At 62.9% G+C, this 18050-nt stretch overlaps 1 protein-coding gene across 1 annotated transcript in view; it reads right to left on the bottom strand.

Moving 5' to 3' along the window:
• Positions 1 to 17449, bottom strand: part of CHD3 (chromodomain helicase DNA binding protein 3) — a 47375-nt gene extending 29926 nt beyond the window's left edge. Inside the window, exons 1-13 of the mRNA XM_053969331.1 lie at positions 16915 to 17449; positions 16173 to 16405; positions 10003 to 10121; positions 9210 to 9398; positions 8020 to 8147; positions 7134 to 7372; positions 6390 to 6520; positions 5484 to 5619; positions 5306 to 5368; positions 4257 to 4435; positions 3197 to 3427; positions 1882 to 2079; positions 1097 to 1311 (exon numbers count right to left, since the gene is read on the bottom strand). Coding sequence (XP_053825306.1) covers positions 1097 to 1311; positions 1882 to 2079; positions 3197 to 3427; positions 4257 to 4435; positions 5306 to 5368; positions 5484 to 5619; positions 6390 to 6520; positions 7134 to 7372; positions 8020 to 8147; positions 9210 to 9398; positions 10003 to 10121; positions 16173 to 16405; positions 16915 to 17174 — 2321 coding nt within the window. The 5' untranslated portion in view covers positions 17175 to 17449. The remainder of the gene's footprint in view (positions 1 to 1096; positions 1312 to 1881; positions 2080 to 3196; positions 3428 to 4256; positions 4436 to 5305; positions 5369 to 5483; positions 5620 to 6389; positions 6521 to 7133; positions 7373 to 8019; positions 8148 to 9209; positions 9399 to 10002; positions 10122 to 16172; positions 16406 to 16914) is intronic.
• Between the last annotated feature and the right edge of the window lie 601 nt (positions 17450 to 18050).

The following is an 18050-nucleotide window of genomic DNA, read 5'->3' as shown; positions in this document are numbered from 1 at the left end:
CACCTGGGGCACGGGGACACGGGGGACACATGGGGACACGCGGGGACACCGCATCACCTGGGGCACGGGGACACAGGGACACGCGGGGACACCCAGGGACACCACGTCACCCGGGGCACGGGGACACGGGGACACACGGGGACACATGGGGACACCCAGGGACACCCGGGGCACGGGGACACGGGACACGCAGGGACACTGCGTCACCCGGGGCACAGGGACACGAGGGACACGTGGGGACACACGGGGACACCCAGGGACACCCGGGGCACGGGGACACGGGACACGCAGGGACACTGCGTCACCCGGGGCACGGGGACATGGGGGACACGCGGGGACACCCAGGGACACCGCGGGGACACCCGGGGCACGGGGACACGGGGGGACTCCTGGGGACACACGGGGACACCCAGGGACACCACCGGGTCACGTGAGGACACGGAGAGGACGTGGGGACACTCGGACACACGGAGGTGACACAGGGTCACCTGGGGACAGTGCCACATGGAGGGGACATCGGGGACAGTGTCACACAGGACACCCGGGGACAGTGCCCGACCATTCCAGTGGGTGCTGGGGGAGCCCCTGGGGGACCCAGGGGTGCCCAGAATGTCCCCACGGGTGCCACCAGTGTCCCCAAACCCTCCCTCGGCCACTCCCCTCACCCACCCCACTGTCCCCCTGTCCCCAGGGGATCTGGGGGTGCCCCGGGGGGGATTTGGGGTGCCCTGGCAGATATTTGGGATTGCCCCAGGGGGATCTGGGGTGCCCTGGGAGGAATTTGGGGCACCCTAGGGGATCTGGGGGTGCCCCAGGGGGATTTGGGGGTGCCTCAGAGTGATTTGGGGTGCACTGGAGGATATTTTGGGGTGCCCCAGGAGGATATCTGGGGTGCCCCGGAGGATATTTAGGGGTGCCCCAGGGGAATTTGGGGATGCCCTGGAGGATATTTTGGGGTGCCCTGGAGGATATGTGAGGATGCCCCGGAGGATATTTTGGGGGTGCCCCGGAGGATATTTTGGGGTGCCCCAGGAGGATATTTTGGGATGCCCCAGAGGATATTTTGGGGTGCCCCAGAGGGATCTGGGGTCCCCACCTGTGGTTGATGATGCGGTGCACCGTCATCCACTCGGGTTTGATGCCGTAGCGGTAGAAGCGCTCCTCCATGCCCCCGAAAAGGGGGTCCCCCCCTGCCCCCCGCTTCTCGCTCTTGGGGTCGTCGTCCCCGGAGCCGTAGTCCAGGGGAGGGGGCTCGTCCATGTCGTTCTTCCGCTGGTAGTTCCGGTACATCACCAGGTGGAAGATCTCCAGCTGCGCCCCGAAATCACAGGGGACACCCCAAAGTTAGAGGGAACATCCCAAAGTTAGGGGGGAAACCCAAAAGTTAGAGGGGACACCCCAAAGTTAGGGGGAACATCCCAAAGTTAGGGGGGAAATCCAAAAGTTAGAGGAGAAAACCCCAAATTTAGAGGGGACACCCCAAAGTTAGAGGGAAACACCCCAAAGTTAGGGGGGAAACCCAAAAGTTAGAGGGGACATCCCAAAGTTAGAGGAGGCGCCCCAAAGTTAGAGGGGGCATCCCAAAGTTAAAGGGGAGCATCCCAAAATTAAAGGGGAGAACCTCAAAATTGAGCCTCCCCCAGGTGCCCCCTCATACTTCAGGGTGTTCCCTCAGGTTTTTGGGGTCCCCCCCGATGTTTTGGGGTGCCCCAGGCGTACCTGCAGCTCCTTGATCCAGGAGCAGTGCCAGTAGGACAGCCCCACCCATGCTGAGCCCCCCCCCAGGTGTTCCCCCATCCTTTGGGGTGTTCCCCCATACTTTGGGGTGCTCCCCCAGGTTTTTGGGGTCCCCCCCGATGTTTTGGGGTGCCCCAGGCGTACCTGCAGCTCCTTGATCCAGGAGCAGTGCCAGTAGGACAGCCCCACCCACTTGACGAAGAACTCGCGCTCGGAGCGGCCCTGCAGGGCCTGGGGGGGCCCCTCCTGCGCCTGGGGGGCCCCGGGGGGGGCCACGGGGGCGGGGGGCTCCCCCCAGCGCCAGTACAGGATCTTCTGCACGCGCCCCTTCAGCACCGGGCACTGCGGGGACAGCGGGGACACTGCTGGGGACACTGCTGGGGACACCCGGGGGACACCCGGGGGACACCCAGGGGAGGGGGGCGTAGGGCTGTGCCCCGAGGTGGGGCCCTGCGCTGGCCCCATGAGCCCACAGTGTCCCCATGTCCCCATATCCCACACTGTCCCCATGACCCCATGGCCCCATATCCCACTGTGTCCCCATGTCCCACAGTGTCCCCATGTCCCCATATCCCACATTGTCCCCATGTCCCACATTGTCCCCATGTCCCACAGTGTCCCTATGTCCCACATTGTCCCCATGTCCCACAGTGTCCCCATGTCCCACAGCGTCCCCATGTCCCACAGTGTCCCTATGTCCCACATTGTCCCCATGTCCCACAGTGTCCCCATGTCCCACAGTGTCCCCATGTCCCACAGCGTCCCCATGTCCCCATATCCCACATTGTCCCCATGTCCCACAGTGTCCCTATGTCCCCATATCCCTGTGTCTCACTGTGTCCCCATGTCCCACAGTGTCCCCATGTCCCCCTATGTCCCCACAGTGTCCCCATGCCCCACACAGTGTCCCCATGTCCCCCTATGTCCCCACAGTGTCCCCATGCCCCACGGTGTCCCCATGTCCCCCAATGTCACTATATCCCCACAGTATCCCCATGTCCCCCCATGTTCCCATAGTGTCCCCATGTCCCACAGTGTCCCCATGTCCCCCGATGTCCCTATATCCCCCCATGTCCCCACAGTGTCTCCATGTCCCCACAGTGTCTCCATGTCCCCACAGTGTCTCCATGTCCCCCAATGTCCCTATATCCCCCCATGTCCCCACAGTGTCTCCATGTCCCCCCGTCCCCATGTCCCCCACACCCCCGGTGCCCCTGCTGTCCCCAGTGTCCCCACAGCCCCAGTGTCCCCATGTCCCCCGGTGTCCCCCGGTACCGTGCAGCGGGGACAGAGCCACTCGCCGCTGGGGACCTCGGGCAGGGGCGGGTTGAGGCAGTGGATGTGGTAGGAGGACACTACACCCGCCATGTCCCCAGTGTCCCCAGTGTCCCCACAGCCCCAGTGTCCCCAGTGTCCCCACAGCCCCAATGTCCCCATGTCCCCCGGTGTCCCCCGGTACCGTGCAGCGGGGACAGAGCCACTCGCCGTTGGGGACCTCGGGCAGGGGCGGGTTGAGGCAGTGGATGTGGTAGGAGGACACGCAGGCGTCGCAGCACAGCAGCTCGCCGCCGTCCTTGCACACGCGGCAGTACTCCATGTGGTCATCCTCCTCCTCCTTCTCGCCCTCCTCCTCCTCCTCTTCCTCCTCCTCCTCCTCCTCCTTGGCCTCCCACTGCACGCCCTCCTTCTCCTGGGGGGGGATCGGGGTCAGAGGGGCGGCCCCAAAACAGCCCCACAGGGACGGACAGAACACCAGGGAAGGGACCAAACCGTGAGGGAATGGCCCCAAAACAGCCCCCAGAGACACCAAACTGCCAGGGAATGGCCCCAAATCAGCCCCTGGACACCCCAAACTGTCGGGGAACAGCCCCAAAACAGCCCCCAGAGACACCAAACTGCCAGAGACACCCCAAACTGCCTGGGAACGGCCCCAAAACAGCCCCCGGAGACCCCAAACTGCCAGAGAATGGCCTCAAAACAGCCCCTGGGGACCCCAAACTGCCATGGAATGGCCCCAAAACAGCCCCTGGAGACCCCAGAACTCCAGGGAACGACCCCAGAATACCCCCAGGGACACCCAAACCTCCAGAGAATGGCCCCGAGGGACTCCCAGGATGCTCTAAATTACCTCAAATCCCTCCAAACCCCCTCCAACCTCCCCTCAAAATCCTCCAGCATCCCCTCAAAACCCCCAGGATGGCCCCAGTGCCCCAAGATGCCCCCCAGTGCCCCCCAATCCCCTCCCAGTGCCCCCAGGGTGCCCCCCAGTCCCCTCCCAGTGCCCTCCAGTGCACTCCCAGTGCCCTCAGAATGCCCCCAGTGCCCTCAGGATGCCCCCAGTGCCCTCCCAGTGCCCCCCAGTATGCCCCCAGTCCCCTCATGGTGCCCCCAGGATGCCCCTCAGTGCCCCCCAGTCCCCTCCCAGTGCCCCCCAGTCCCCTCAGGATGCCCCCAGTGCCCCCAGGGTGCCCCCAGTGCCCTCCCAGTCCCCTCCCAGTGCCCCCAGTGGCGCCGCTCACGCAGTGGGGGCAGCTCCAGCGTCCCTCGGGGGCGCGGTCCAGCTCGGGGTCCAGGCACACCAGGTGGTAGGCGCGGGGACAGGTGTCACACAGGATGATCTCCCCGCCCTGCTGGCACACCTCGCAGTAGTCCTGGTGGTCCGTCTCGTAGCCATCGCCCTCCTCCTCCGGGCCCGGCCCTGCGGGGACGGCGGCACGGCTGTCACCGCTGTCACCGCTGTCACCGCGGCCACCGCTGTCACCGCGGCCACCGCTGTCACTGCTGTCACCGCTGTCACCGCTGTCACCGCGGCCACCGCAGTCACTGCTGTCACCGCTGTCACCGCGGCCACCGCTGTCACCGCAGTCACCGTGGCCACCGTGCCCGCGGGGGCTCAGGGGGCGTGGGGGGCAATGGGGGCACTGGGGACAGGGATGGGGACACAGGGGGAACTGGGGATGGGGCTGAGGGGTACTGGGGACAGGGGGCTCAGGAGTGGGGACATGGGGACACTGGGGACAGAGAGATGGGGGCACTGGGGACAGAGATGGGGACATGGGGACGCTGGGGGAACTGGGGATGGGGTTGAGGGGTACTGGGGACAGGGAGCTCAAGAGTGGGGACATGGGGACACTGGGGACAGAGAGATGGAGGTTACTGGGAACACTGGGAATAGAGGGATGGGGACATGGGGACACTGGGAACAGAAGGATGGAGGAACTGGGGACAGGGCTGGGGACACAGGAACAGGGCTGGGGACACGGGAACAGGGCTGGGGACACAGGGACAGGACTGGGGACACAGGAACAGGGCTGGGGACACGGGAACAGGGCTGGGGACACGGGAACAGGGCTGGGGACACAGGAACAGGGCTGGGGACAGGGCTGGGGACATGGGAACAGGGCTGGGGACACAGGGACAGGGCTGGGGACACCAGGGACTGGGGACCCCCCCCAGCCACCACCACCGGGCTGGAGACAGAGACAGGACCGCGGCCTCCACTCTGGGGGACACCCGTGGGGGCTTTGGGACCCCGGGTGACACCCTGGGGACACTTGGGGTGTCTCACCGTGCGCGGGCGCCGTGCCCGTCCCCACGGGGCCGCGCTCCCGGCCCGGCCCGGCGCCGGGGGCTGCAAGGAGAGACGGGGGGAGGGGACACGGGGACGTCACCCGGCCGTCCCCATCGCCCAGCGGGGCGGCGGTGGTGGCACCCGGGGACACTCGGGGACGCTCGGGGACGCTCACCCTTCTTCTTCTTGCGCCCGGGGCGGCCCCGCTTGAGCTTCTTGAGGCGCGTGGTGGGGTCGGGGCGGGGGGTGGCCCCCAGCACCCCGGGGCTCTCGGCGTCCGACTCCTCCTCGGCCTCGCCCGCGTCCTCGCTCTGCACGGGGACAGCAGTGGGGACACCGGGTCAGCGGGGGACAGCGGGGACAGCAAGGGACATCGGGTCACCGGGGGACAGCAGGGACATCGGGGGACAGCAAGGGACATCGGGTCACCAGGGGACAGCGGGGACAGCGGGGACAGCGGGTCAGCGGGGGACAGGGGGTCACCGGGGGACAGCGGGTCAGCAGGAGACAGGGGGTCACCGGGGCACAATGGGGACAGCGGGGGACAGCAGGTCACCGGGGGACAGCAGGGACAGCGGGGACATCGGGGGACAGCAGGGGACATCGGGTCACCGGAGGACAGCGGGGTCATTGGGGGACAGCAGGGACAGCGGGGGACAGCAGCGGGGACATCAAGTCACCAGGGGACAGCGGGGGCAACAGTGGGGGACAGCAGGGACAGGAGGGACATCAGGTACATTGGGGGACAGCGGGGACATGGGATCACGAGGGGACATCGGGTCTCCAGGGGACAGCAGGGACAAGCGTCCCATCCCATGTCCTCAGTGTCGCTGTCCCTGGGTGTCCCCACCCCCAGTGTCCCCAGTGCCCCCCTGCCCTGTCCCCCAGTGTCCCCAGTGCCCCTTGCTCTGTCCCCCAGCGGTTCCAGTGCCCCATGTTGATCCCCCAGTGTCCCCATCCCCCCCCGCCCTGCCCCCCAGTGCTCCCAGTGCTCCCAGTGCCCCCCTGCCCTGTCCCCCAGTGCCCCCAGTGCCCCATCTCCCTGCCCCCCAGTGCCCCCAGTGTCCCTCAGGGGTCTCACCGAGCTGCTCTTCTTGCGTTTGCCTCCCAGTACTCCCAGTTTGATCTTGAGCGGGGCCATCTTCCTGCCCTTCATCTTCCTCTTCAGCTCGGGCACCCGCGGGCTCTTGCTGCGCTTCTTGTGCCCGGGGCCTGGGGGGCACGGGGGGTCAGGGACCCCCAAACCACCACAGGGACCCCAAACCACCACAGGGACCCCAAACAACCACAGGGACCTCCCTCAACCACTCCAGGGACCCCCAAACCACCCCAGAGACCCCCTAAACCAGCCCAGAGACCCCCCAAACCACTCCAGGGATCCTCAAACCACCTCAGGGACCCCCAAACCCACAGAGGGACCCCCAAAACCCCCACAAGGACACCCAAACCACCCCGGGGACGCCCCAAACCATCCCGGGGACACCCCAAACAACCCCAGGGACACCTAAAATCACACAAGGACCCCCAAACCCCCCCCAGTGACCCCCAAACCCCCCAATTAACTCCCCGAACCCCCTGGTGACCCCCCCAAACCCCCCAGTGACCCCCAAACCACCCCAGTGACTCCCCAAACCACCCAGTGACCCCCAAACCCCTCAGTGACTCCCCAAACCACCCCAGTGACCCCCAAACCCCCCAGTGACCCCCAAAGCCCCCCAGTAACTCCCCAACTCCCCCCAACCCCCAAACCCCCACCCACCCGAGGGTGACCCCACAGACCCGGTGGTACCCCCAGACCCCCCCCAGGGTGGGGAGGGGTCCCCACCTTTGCCCTCCTTGGTCTTGGCCTTGCGCAGGGGCGGGGGCGGCGCCTCGGGGGCCACGGCGGCCACGGCGGCCGACACCTGCTCGGCCACGGCGGCCGCTGCGGCCGCTGCAGCCGCGGCCACGGCGGCGGCCGAGCCCTTGAAGGGGTTGTTGGCGCTGAACTCCCTCCACTTGGCCCCCAGGATGGTCATCATCTTGGACATGGGGATTTTGGGGTTCTTCTTGGCGATCAGGGGCCTGCAGAGCGAGGGGCGAGGTGGCACGGGGGTCCAAAGGGGTGGGGGGTGTTGGGGTCAGCAGGGAGGGCAGGGCACTGGCCCTTCCGGAGTGGCCTGATGGCCACAGAGCGGCCTGGGATGGCCCAGGGTCACTCAGGATCCAGGGGTGGCTCAGTGGTCACTCAGGAGCCCTGGGGTCACTCAGGATCCAGGGGTGGCCCTGGGGTCACTCAGGATCCTGGGACAGCCCTGTGGTCACTCAGGATCCCTGTGGTCACTCAGGATCCCAGGACAGCCCTGGGGTCACTCAGGATCCCTGTGGTCACTCAGGATCCCAGGACAGCCCTGGGGTCACTCAGGATCCCTGTGGTCACTCAGGATCCCAGGACAGCCCTGGGGTCACTCAGGATCCCTGTGGTCACTCAGGACCCCTGTGGTCACTCAGGATCCCAGGACAGCCCTGGGGTCACTCAGGACCATCAGGTGTCCCCCGCCCAGGTCCCTAAAGTGTCCCCCAGCACCCCAGGGGCACCCCCAGACCCTGGGGTGACCCAAAAGAACCCTCCCAAAATCCTAAAGTGTCCCCAAACATCCACAGGGACCCCCAGTACCCCCGGGGTGCCCCCCAAACACCCAGAGGGACCCCCAGGGTGCCCCCAGCCCCACCTCATGAACTGGCTGAAGGCCTTGTAGTTGGTGAGGGTGTGATAATCCTCCTCGGTGAACACGTGGTCCACGTCCTCCAGCCCCCAGGCCCCCAGCAGCTGCGCCGAGGATTTCTGCTCCACTGCCTGCTGGGGACACCAGGGGACACGGGGGGACACCAGGGGACACGGGGGGACACCAGGGGGACACGGGGGGACACCAGGGGGACACCAGGGGGACACAGGGGACATGGGGGGACACCAGGGGGACACGGGGGGACACCAGGGGGACACCAGGGGACACCAGGGGGACACAGGGGACACGGGGGGACACCAGGGGACACCAGGGGGACACAGAGGGACACGGAGGGACACCAGGGGGACACGGAGGGACACCAGGGGGACACCAGGGGACACGGGGGGACACCGGGGGGACACGGGGGGACACCAGGATGGGGAGAAACACCAGCAACAGGGACAGAGAGGAGGACAAGGAAACACGTCACCTGTCAGGACCCCTGAAGGACCCAACGTGGGTGATGGGACCCCCACGAGGACCAGAGGGGAGATGGGACCCCCCCGTGGGCACCTACACAGGTGATGGGACCCCCCTGGGACCCCACACAGTGCCAGAACCCCCAAAAGGTGTTGGGACCCCCATGAAAACACCACACAGTGACAGAATGCCCACAGAACCCCCCATGGGTGTTGGGACCCCCATGAGGACCCCACACAGTGATGGGACCCCCATGAGAACCCCACACAGGTGATGGGACCCCCATGAGGACCCCACACAGTGCCAGAACCCCTCCACAGGTGATGGGACCCCCATGAGAACCCCCCACAGGTGCTGGGACCCCCACAGAACCCCACACAGGTGTTGGGACCCCCACATACAGTGACAGAACCCCTCCACAGGTATCGGGACCCCCATGAGGACCCCACACACGTGTTGGGACCCCCACATACAGTGACAGAACCCCTCCACAGGTATCAGGACCCCCACAAGGACCCCATACAGGTGCTGGGACCCCCATGAGGACCCCGCACAGTGATGGAATCCCCATGAGAACCCCCCACAGGTATCAGGACCCCCATGAGGACCCCACACAGGTGCTGGGACCCCCCCCCCGAACCCCCAGTTCCCCGCACAGGGCAGGACCGGGGGATCCCCCAGTGCCCCCCACCCCGGGGTGCCCCCCCAGGCCGTACCTTGACCTTCTGCCCCCCCTCGTCATCGGCCTTTTTCCGCCTCTTGGTTTTCTTCTCCTTCTTCTCGCGGTGCTTCCGCCGCCGCTTCCGCGCCGCCCCGCCCGAGTCGCTGCCGCCGCTCTCCGACTTCTCCCGGTACTCCTCGCGGGGGTACTCGTCCCTCTCTGACTCCAGCTCATCCTCGCTCACCTGGGCACCCCAAAAACACCCCAAAAACACCCCAAATCTGTCAGTGATCCTGAGAGCCCCCCTCAGTCACCCTGAGAGCCCTGAACCACTCCCGGTACTCCTCGCGGGGGTACTCGTCCCTCTCTGACTCCAGCTCATCCTCGCTCACCTGGGCACCCCAAAAACACCCCAAAACTGTCAGCGACCCTGAAAACATCCCCCTCAGTCACCCTGAGAGCCCCCCTCGGTCACCCCGAGACCCCTGAACCACAGCAGGAACCCCTGAACCACTCCTGGTACTCCTCGCGGGGGTACTCGTCCCTCTCTGACTCCAGCTCATCCTCGCTCACCTGGGCACCCCAAAAACATCCCCAAAACACCCCAAAACTGTCAGTGATCCTGAGAGGCCCCCTCAGTCACACCAGGACCCTGTCAGGCACCCTCAGAACCCCATCAGAGACCCCCATCAGGCACCCCCAACCCATCCCCTGCCCCAGACCCTGTCACCCATCCCCAGACCCTGTCACCTGTCCCCAGACGCCATCATTGTTCCCAGACCCTGTCACCTGTCCCCACCCACTGTCCCCAGACCCCGTCACCTGTCCCTGAGCCCAGGAGCACTCACCAGTTTTTTCCGTTTCCGGGGTTTTCCGGGTTTGTTTTCCTTCTGTTTCCGGGGGCCTCTTTTCTTCTTCTTCACCCCCAGGGCCCCCTCGAGGCCCCGCAGCAGCTCCTCGTCCCCATCTGTGGGGACACGGTGGCATCAGCCGTGGGGACAGGATGGGGACAGGGATGGGGACAGGGACAAGGACAGGATGGGGATAGAATGGGGACAGGGACAGGACAGGGACAGGGGCAGGATGGGGATGGGGACAGGATGGGGATAGAATGGGGACAGGGACAGGGGACAGCAGTGCCACCGTCACAGTGACCAAGCACTGGTGACACCGTGACAGTGACCAAATGACGGCAGAGGATTCCCCAGCCCTCACTTGGGGACAGCGGTGTCACCATGACAGTGACCAAGCACCGGTGACACTGTCACAGTGACCAAACACTGGTGACACAGTGACCAAATGACAGCAGAGGATTCCCCAGCCCTCACTTGGGGACAGCGGTGTCACCGCGACAGTGACCGAACACCGGTGACACGGTGACAGTGACCAAACACTGGTGACACGGTGACAGTGACCAAATGACAACAGAGGATTCCCCAACCCTCACGTAGGGACAGCGGTGTCACCGCGACAGTGACTGATGGATGGCAGAGGATTCCCAAATGGCTCAGCCCAGGGGACAGCAGTGTCACCTTGACAATGACCAAGCACTGGTGTCACCGTGACAGTGACCAAACACTGGTGACACCGTGACAGTGACCAAACGACAGCAGAGGATTCCCCAGCTCTCAGGGGACAGCAGTGACACCGTGACACTGACCAAGCACTGGTGACACGGTGACAGTGACCAACTGATGGCAGAGGATTCCCCACCTCTCACGTGGGGACAGCAGTGTCACCATGACAGTGACTGATGGATGGCAAAGGATTCCCAAATAGCTCAGTCCAGGGGACAGCAGTGTCACCGTGACACTGACCAAGCACTGGTGACAAAGTGACAGTGACCAAACGATGGCAGAGGATTCCCCAGCTCTCAGGGGACAGCAGTGACACCGTGACAGTGACCAAACGGATTCCCCGACCCTCACGTAGGGACAGCAGTGTCACCATGACAATGACCAAGCACCGGTGACACCGTGACAGTGACCAAACGATGGCAGAGCAATCCCCAGCTCTCAGGGGACAGCAGTGACACCGTGACACTGACTGGTGACAGTGACCAAACGATGGCAGAGCAATCCCCAGCTCTCAGGGGACAGCAGTGACACTGACCAAGCACTGGTGACACGGTGACAGTGACCAAACGGTGGCAGAGCAATCCCCAGCTCTCACTCTGGGGACAGCGGTGTCACCAGCCGCCAGCAGAGGATTCCCCAACCCCTCACATGGGGACACCGGTGTCACGGTGACGGTGACCAACCGCCAGCAGAGGATTTCCCCAGCCCTTGGCCGAGGGCCACCGGCATCCCCGGGTGACAGGGGCCACCGCGCATTCCCGCGGCCCGTTGTCCCCGGGGCGGTGACACCGCATCCGTGTCACGGCCCCGGCTGTCCCCGCCGCTCTGGCAGCCGCCCGGGGTGACGCCGGCGACAGAGAGGTGTCACATCTGCCAGCCGCTGGCACGGCCCCCGCCCGACGCGTGCCTGTCCCCCGCGGGTCCCCCGCGCTGTCACCCGTAAATCACCGCCAGGGTGTCCCCAGGGGAGCCAGGGGGACACACACACACACACGCGCACACGGGGGGGGTGACAGCGGGTGCCAAGGCTGGCGAGGGGACAGGAAGCAACACCCGGCGCCGCCGGGGTCACATTCCAGCCTAATCCCTTGGCACCGCCGCCTGCCAGCCCCGGGCGGCCGGGCCGGGCGCCGGGACCACCGGCAGCGCCGAGCCCGCGGGGGCGAAAACCCCAAAACCTGCCTTTTTCCGCCCGTTTTTTACCATGGCGGCAGCGCCGAGGCCCAGCCCGCCTTGTTCCCCCCCCACCCCACCCCACCCCCCGCGCCGCTCCTCGCTTTCCAAATTCCCCTTTTCGCTGGTTTTTCGCCCCAAACCATCACCTGGGGGTGTTGCCGGGGACACGCGGCCGCTGGCGGGGATGGGGCCGAGCCCCTGCGGGCCCGATCCTGCCATTTTTGGGGTGTTTTCCCCCCTTTTCACCCCCCAAATCCAACCCCCCCCCGGCCCCATCGGACATGCGCGGGGAGCCGGGGCGCGTTGGCAAAGCATCAACCAGAATTTTCCACACACGTGACGCTCCCACTCCCCGCACCTCGAGAAAAAGGGGAAAAAAAACGAAAAAACACCAAAAAACCCCCACCCGGGAAAGGGGGGGGCCGCGATCCTAAAGCGAAACCCCCTCCTGAGTGGATGAGGGGAGAGAGAAATGAGGGGAAAATGGTGGAAATTGCAAATGAAACGGTGAAAGGAGGGGGGGGGAGAGGTGGAAAAATGGAAAAAATGTAGCAAAAACCACAATAAAAAAAAAAAAAAAGAAAAAAAAAAAAAAAAAAAAGGGGGAGTGATTCCGGCAAAGGGGAGGAAGGAGTTGGAACAAAGAAAGAGGGAGGGGAGCTCCAAAATGGGGGGAAAAGGGAAAAACTGGGGGAAGAGGCACAGCGGGGAGTGAGGCGCCGCTTCCCCCACGCTGCAGAAATCCCCGATTTGGGCTTTTTTTTGGGGTGTTTCCCCCCAGTTTTCCTGCTGCTCCTGGCGCTGGAGCAGCCGGCCAGGCCTTTGCTCAGGAACTTGGTGCCAAGTGTGGAAAATCTCAAGTTTAAGTTTGATTTTTGGGGTGTTGTTTTGGGGCTTTTTTTTGGTTTTTTTTTTTTTTTTAAGGGAAAATCCGGTCGGTTTGGGTGCTCCCCCCCCACCCCAGCCCGGCTGCGGAGCTGCCGCGGCCTCGCCATTGTTCTCTGCTGGGATGGGCTGAAAACGGCAAAAATCGGGAAAAAAGGATTAAAAAAAAAACCCCAAACCAACAAGTTTCAGCTGTGGAGGAGGAGGAGGAGTTGGCTTCCCGCTGGGAAAATGGGGAAAAAGTGTTATTTCACCTCAAATCCGGGGAGAGAGGCCAGGCTGCTGCTGATCCGGGGTGAAAAAGGTTAAAAATGGGCAAAACTTCTGCTCGAGGGGGAGAAATGTTAATAAAAATAGGGATTTGGGGGGTTAGGGGGAGGAAAAAGTGGGGAAAAAATGGGGATTAGGGATGTTCTGAGAGGGAAAAGGATAAAAAACGGGGATTGGGGGTGTTTGGGGGAGGAAAAAGGGTAAAAATGGGGATTTGGGGTGGTTGGGGGTGGGGGAAAAGTTTTAAAAAGCGAATTTAGGGCTGGCTTGGGGATGTCTGTGTGTCCCACATGGGATATCTGAGGAAAAATAATTCAGGAGTTGGCCAAAAAGTGCAGAAAAAGCCAAAGGAAAGGGTCGGGGAAGCAGCGGAAGGTGAGATTTGCCCATTTCTGAGGGGTTTGGGGGGGAAAAAAGGGAGGTTAAAATCCAAATTTATTCATTCCTGAGCTTTTCTGCAGAAGAGGGAGCTCTAAAATCAGTGTGCGCCCATTTCTGAGCGTTTTGGAGGGGGTTAAAATCCAAATTTGCCCCATTTTGAGCATTTTTGTGAGCTCTGTCAGCCAGATGTACCAAGTCTTGAGCACCGTGGGGGAAAACTCCCAAATTTACTCATTTTTGAACAATTCTGGGAAAAAGCAGGAGTTTGAATTCCAAAATTATCCAGTTCTAAGCTTTTCCAGAAACACAAATTGTTCTAAAAGCTGAATTTACTCATTCTTGGGAGCTCCCAAATCCACATTTACCCATTTCTGAGCATTTGGGGGCAAAAAAAAAGGAAACTAAAATACAAACTTACCAATTCCTGGGCACTTCAGGGCCAAGGAAAAGGTTCCAAATCCCAGATTTAACCCATTTCTAAGCATTTTTTTTGGGGAAAAGGGGGAAGTAACCCCCAAATGTACTCATTTCTAACCTTTTTGGGAAAAATAAAGCTTCTAAAATCTGAATTTATGCACTTCTGAGCCTTTTCAAAGCGAGTGGCTTCACTTTAAAGCTGATTTTTTAACCAAACTGACTCCTCCGGGCTTTGAGATTCCTTTTCCCCTCATCAGTTTGAGGCCAATAAAAAAAAATCCAACAGATTTAATTCAGAAGGGAAAAAAAACCCCACTTAATTTTGGACAAAAATGGTCAATTTTAGTGCCCCACCTGATGGAAAACCACCAGTAAAGGCGTTTGAACTGGGAATGAGGGTGTGAAAAATGGGAATTTTGGTGCTAAATGCTCCTTTTTCCCCATTTACCACCCGCAGGAGGAGTTGTCAGGTGAAGGGATGGAGGCACCAAACCCCCCCCACGGGGCTGGAATTTGGGGTGGGGGCTCAGCTGAGTCGCCAACACCGAGAGGTGCTGGTTGGGAAATAAAAGAAATCCTGATAAAATACAATAAAATGCAATAAAGCAATAAAATCCCATGGAAGGGGCTCCCAGCACGGGTCCTGGGGACAGCGGCTCCGTCCTGGAGGGGACAACGGTGACACCTGCGGCCATGGGCACCCAAACACCTCAAACGGGGTGAAACAACCCGTTCAGGGTCCTGGAAGGGGAGAAACAGCCCCCAAACACCTCAAAACGGGGTGAAACAACCCATTCAGGGTCCTGGAAGGGGAGAAACAGCCCCCAAACACCTCAAAACGGGGTGAAACAACCCATTCAGGGTCCTGGAAGGGGAGAAACAACCCCCAAACACCTCAAAATGGGGTGAAACAACTGATTCGGGTCCTGGAAGGGGAGAAACAGCCCCCAAACACCTCAAAATGGGGTGAAACAATCTATTCAGGGTCCTGGAAGGGGAGAAACAACCCCCAAACACCTCAAAATGGGGTGAAACAATCTATTCAGGGTCCTGGAAGGGGAGAAACAACCCCCAAACACCTCAGTATGGGGTAAAATGACCCATTCAGGTCCTGGAAGGGGAGAAACAGACCCCAAACACCTCAAAACGGGGTGCAACAGCCAACCTGGGTCCTGTCAGGTACCTACAGCCCCCATCACCCTAAAATGTGGGGTGCCACAACCACCTTGGGTCCTGTCAGGTACCTACAGCCCCCAACACCCCTCGAACAGCCACTCTGGGTCCTGTCAGATGCACAGCAACACCCGTCACCCCACATGACGGGGTCAGCACCCACTGTGGGTCCTGGCAGGGTCACAACAGGCCCTGTCATCCTCGCTGTGGGGTTCAACACCCACTTTGGGTCCTGGCAGGGCACTGCTGGCCCCCATCACCCCACATGATGGGGTCAGCACCCACTTTGGGTCCTGGCAGGGGACATCCAGCCCCTGTCACCCCACATGATGGGGTCAGCACCCACTTTGGGTCCTGGCAGGGGACATCCAGCCCCTGTCACCCCACATGATGGGGTCAGCACCCACTTTGGGTCCTGGCAGGGACACAACAGGCCCTGTCATCCTCGCTGTGGGGTTCATCACCCACTTTGGGTCCTGGCAGGGACACAACAGGCCCTGTCATCCTCGCTGTGGGGTTCAACACCCACTTTGGGTCCTGGCAGGGACACAACAGGCCCTGTCATCCTCGCTGTGGGGTTCAACACCCACTGTGGGTCCTGGCAGGGCACATCCAGCCCCTGTCACCCCACGGCCGGGCTCCTGCCACCACCGTGTCCCCTCAGGCCCGGTGTGCGGCGGGAGGTGTCCCCACACACGGGTGGCCGCACGGTGACACTCGCGGTGACACTCGCGCTTGTTTACAAACACCTCCCTCCCCTCACAGCCCACCCCCGGTGCGGCGGGAAGCGCTGAGGGGAAACTGGGGCTCAAGGGGGTCCCGGTAGCGGCGGGAAGCGCTGAGGGGACCGGAGAAGGGGCTCGGGGGTCTCCGGTACCGGCGGGAAGCGCTGAGGGGACCGGAGAAGGGGCTCGGGGGTCTCCGGTACCTGCGGGAAGCGCTGAGGGGACAGTGGGGCTCGGGGAGCCTCGGTATCTGTGGACGGCCCCGGGAAGCTCTGAGGGACTGGGGGCAGACCGGGGGTCTCGGGGGTCCCGGTACTTGCGGGAAGCTCCGGGAAGAGCTGAGGGGACAGCGGGGCTCGGTACCTGCGGGAAGAGCTGAGGGGACAGGTGAGGATCGGGGGGGGGTCTCGGTACCTGCGGGCGCCTCCGGGAAGCGCTGAGGGAGCGGGAAGGGGGAGCTCGGGGGGCGGCCCCGGGAAGCGCTGAGGAGCTCCAGCGCCGATGAGCTCGGGGGAACCCTTGGGGGGTCCCGGTACCCCCGGGAAGCTCTGAGGGGCTCAGGGGGTTCCGGTAACTGCGGGACTCTCTGAGGGGTTCGGGGGTCACTCGGGGGTCTCAGCGGTACCTCCGGGAAGCTCTGAGGGGATCTGGGGGGAGCTCTGAGGGGTCACTCGAGGGGTCCAGGCAATTCCTCCGCTAAGCTCTGAGGGGCTAAGGGGGTTCCGGTAACTGCGGGAATCTCTGAGGGGCTCGGGGTGGTCACTCGAGGGGGTCCCGGCGGTACCTCGGGGAAGCTCTGAGGGGCTCGGGGTGGTCACTCGGGGGGTCCCGGCGGTACCTCGGGGAAGCTCTGAGGGGCTCGGGGTGGTCACTCGGGGAAGCTCTGAGGGGCTCGGGGTGGTCACTCGAGGGGGTCCCGGCGGTACCTCCGGGAATCTCTGAGGGGCTCGGGGTGGTCACTCGAGGAAGCTCTGAGGGGCTCGGGGTGGTCACTCGGGGGGTCCCGGTGGTACCTCCGGGAATCTCTGAGGGGCTCGGGGTGGTCACTCGAGGGGGTCCCGGCGGTACCTCGGGGAAGCTCTGAGGGGCTCGGGGTGGTCACTCGGGGAAGCTCTGAGGGGCTCGGGGTGGTCACTCGAGGGGGTCCCGGCGGTACCTGCGGGCGCCTCCGGCGGCCCGGGCGCGGCGGGCGCGGGGGGGCGGCGGCGGCGGCGGCGGGAGCGGAGCCGGGGCCGGCCCGGCGAAGATGTCGGGGGGCCCTCGGTGCCCGGCCAAGAGCGCGGCAGCAGCGGCGGCGGCGGCGGCGTCTTCCTCCTCCTCTTCCTCGTCGTCCTCCTCGTCGTCGTCCTCCTCGTCCCCCTCGGACACCGCCATCTCCTCCTCCTCCTCCTCGTCCTCCCTCAGCGGGGACGCCATGGCCGGGTGAGGGGCGGGGGGCCGGGGGGACCCTCGGCGTGCGCCGCTCCCACCGCCCCAAACCGCCCCCGCCGCTGAGGGTGGGGGGGGGGGGGCTCGGTGTGAGGGGAAAGTGGGGAGGGGGCGGGACGGGGCGACCCCCCCCGGGCCGGGCCCGGCGGGGCCGCGCGGGGGGCGCGGGGGGGGCGGCGGCGATGGGTTGAAAAACGCCCGGATCGGTTAAAATCGCCTCAGGGCGCGGGAGGCGGCGGGCGGCGGGACGGCGCCGGCAGCGAAAATGGCCGCCCCGGGTGTAATTTTAAAATAAACCCCCCCCCCCCCCTACACTCAACACACACAAGAAAAAAAAAAAAAAAAAAAAAAGAAGAAGAGAAAAAAAAAATAATAATAAAAAACACACCCCGGTAAGGGGGGGGGGGGAAGGGGGAAAGGCGTATAAAAAATATGGAGGAGGGAGGGGTTAAAAATGAGGGAAAATGGGGGGGGTGGTGCCCCCCCCACCTTCGTGAGGGGAAAAAAAAAAAAAAAGCGCAAAATGGCCGAATGAGGGTTTTTTTTTAAAGTTGCCCCACACGCACCTTAGGGGAGGAAGGAGGGGGAAAAAGAGGCGAAAAAAGCCTTAAAAACACACAAAAAAGCGACAAAACCCAACCCGCGAAAGGGGGAGGGGAAATGAGAAAAAAAAATTAAAATTAATATTTAAGAAAGAAAAAAAAAAAAAAGGAGGAAAGGGAAGCGTTCTGGGAAAGAATGAAGGAAATAAAGGGGAGAATTGAAAAGGAGTTAAATTGGAGGGGAAAGGAACGGTGAAATGAAAAAGTGGGGTGGAAAAATGGAAAAGGGCAGGAAGGAGAGGCAAAAAGGGGTAAAAATCGA

The sequence above is a fragment of the Vidua macroura genome, unplaced genomic scaffold, assembly GCF_024509145.1.
Source record: "Vidua macroura isolate BioBank_ID:100142 unplaced genomic scaffold, ASM2450914v1 whyUn_scaffold_181, whole genome shotgun sequence".
Classification (NCBI taxonomy): Eukaryota; Metazoa; Chordata; class Aves; order Passeriformes; family Viduidae; genus Vidua; species Vidua macroura.
Note: the sequence above shows the minus strand (reverse complement) of the source record. Positions and strands in the feature narration are given on the sequence as shown.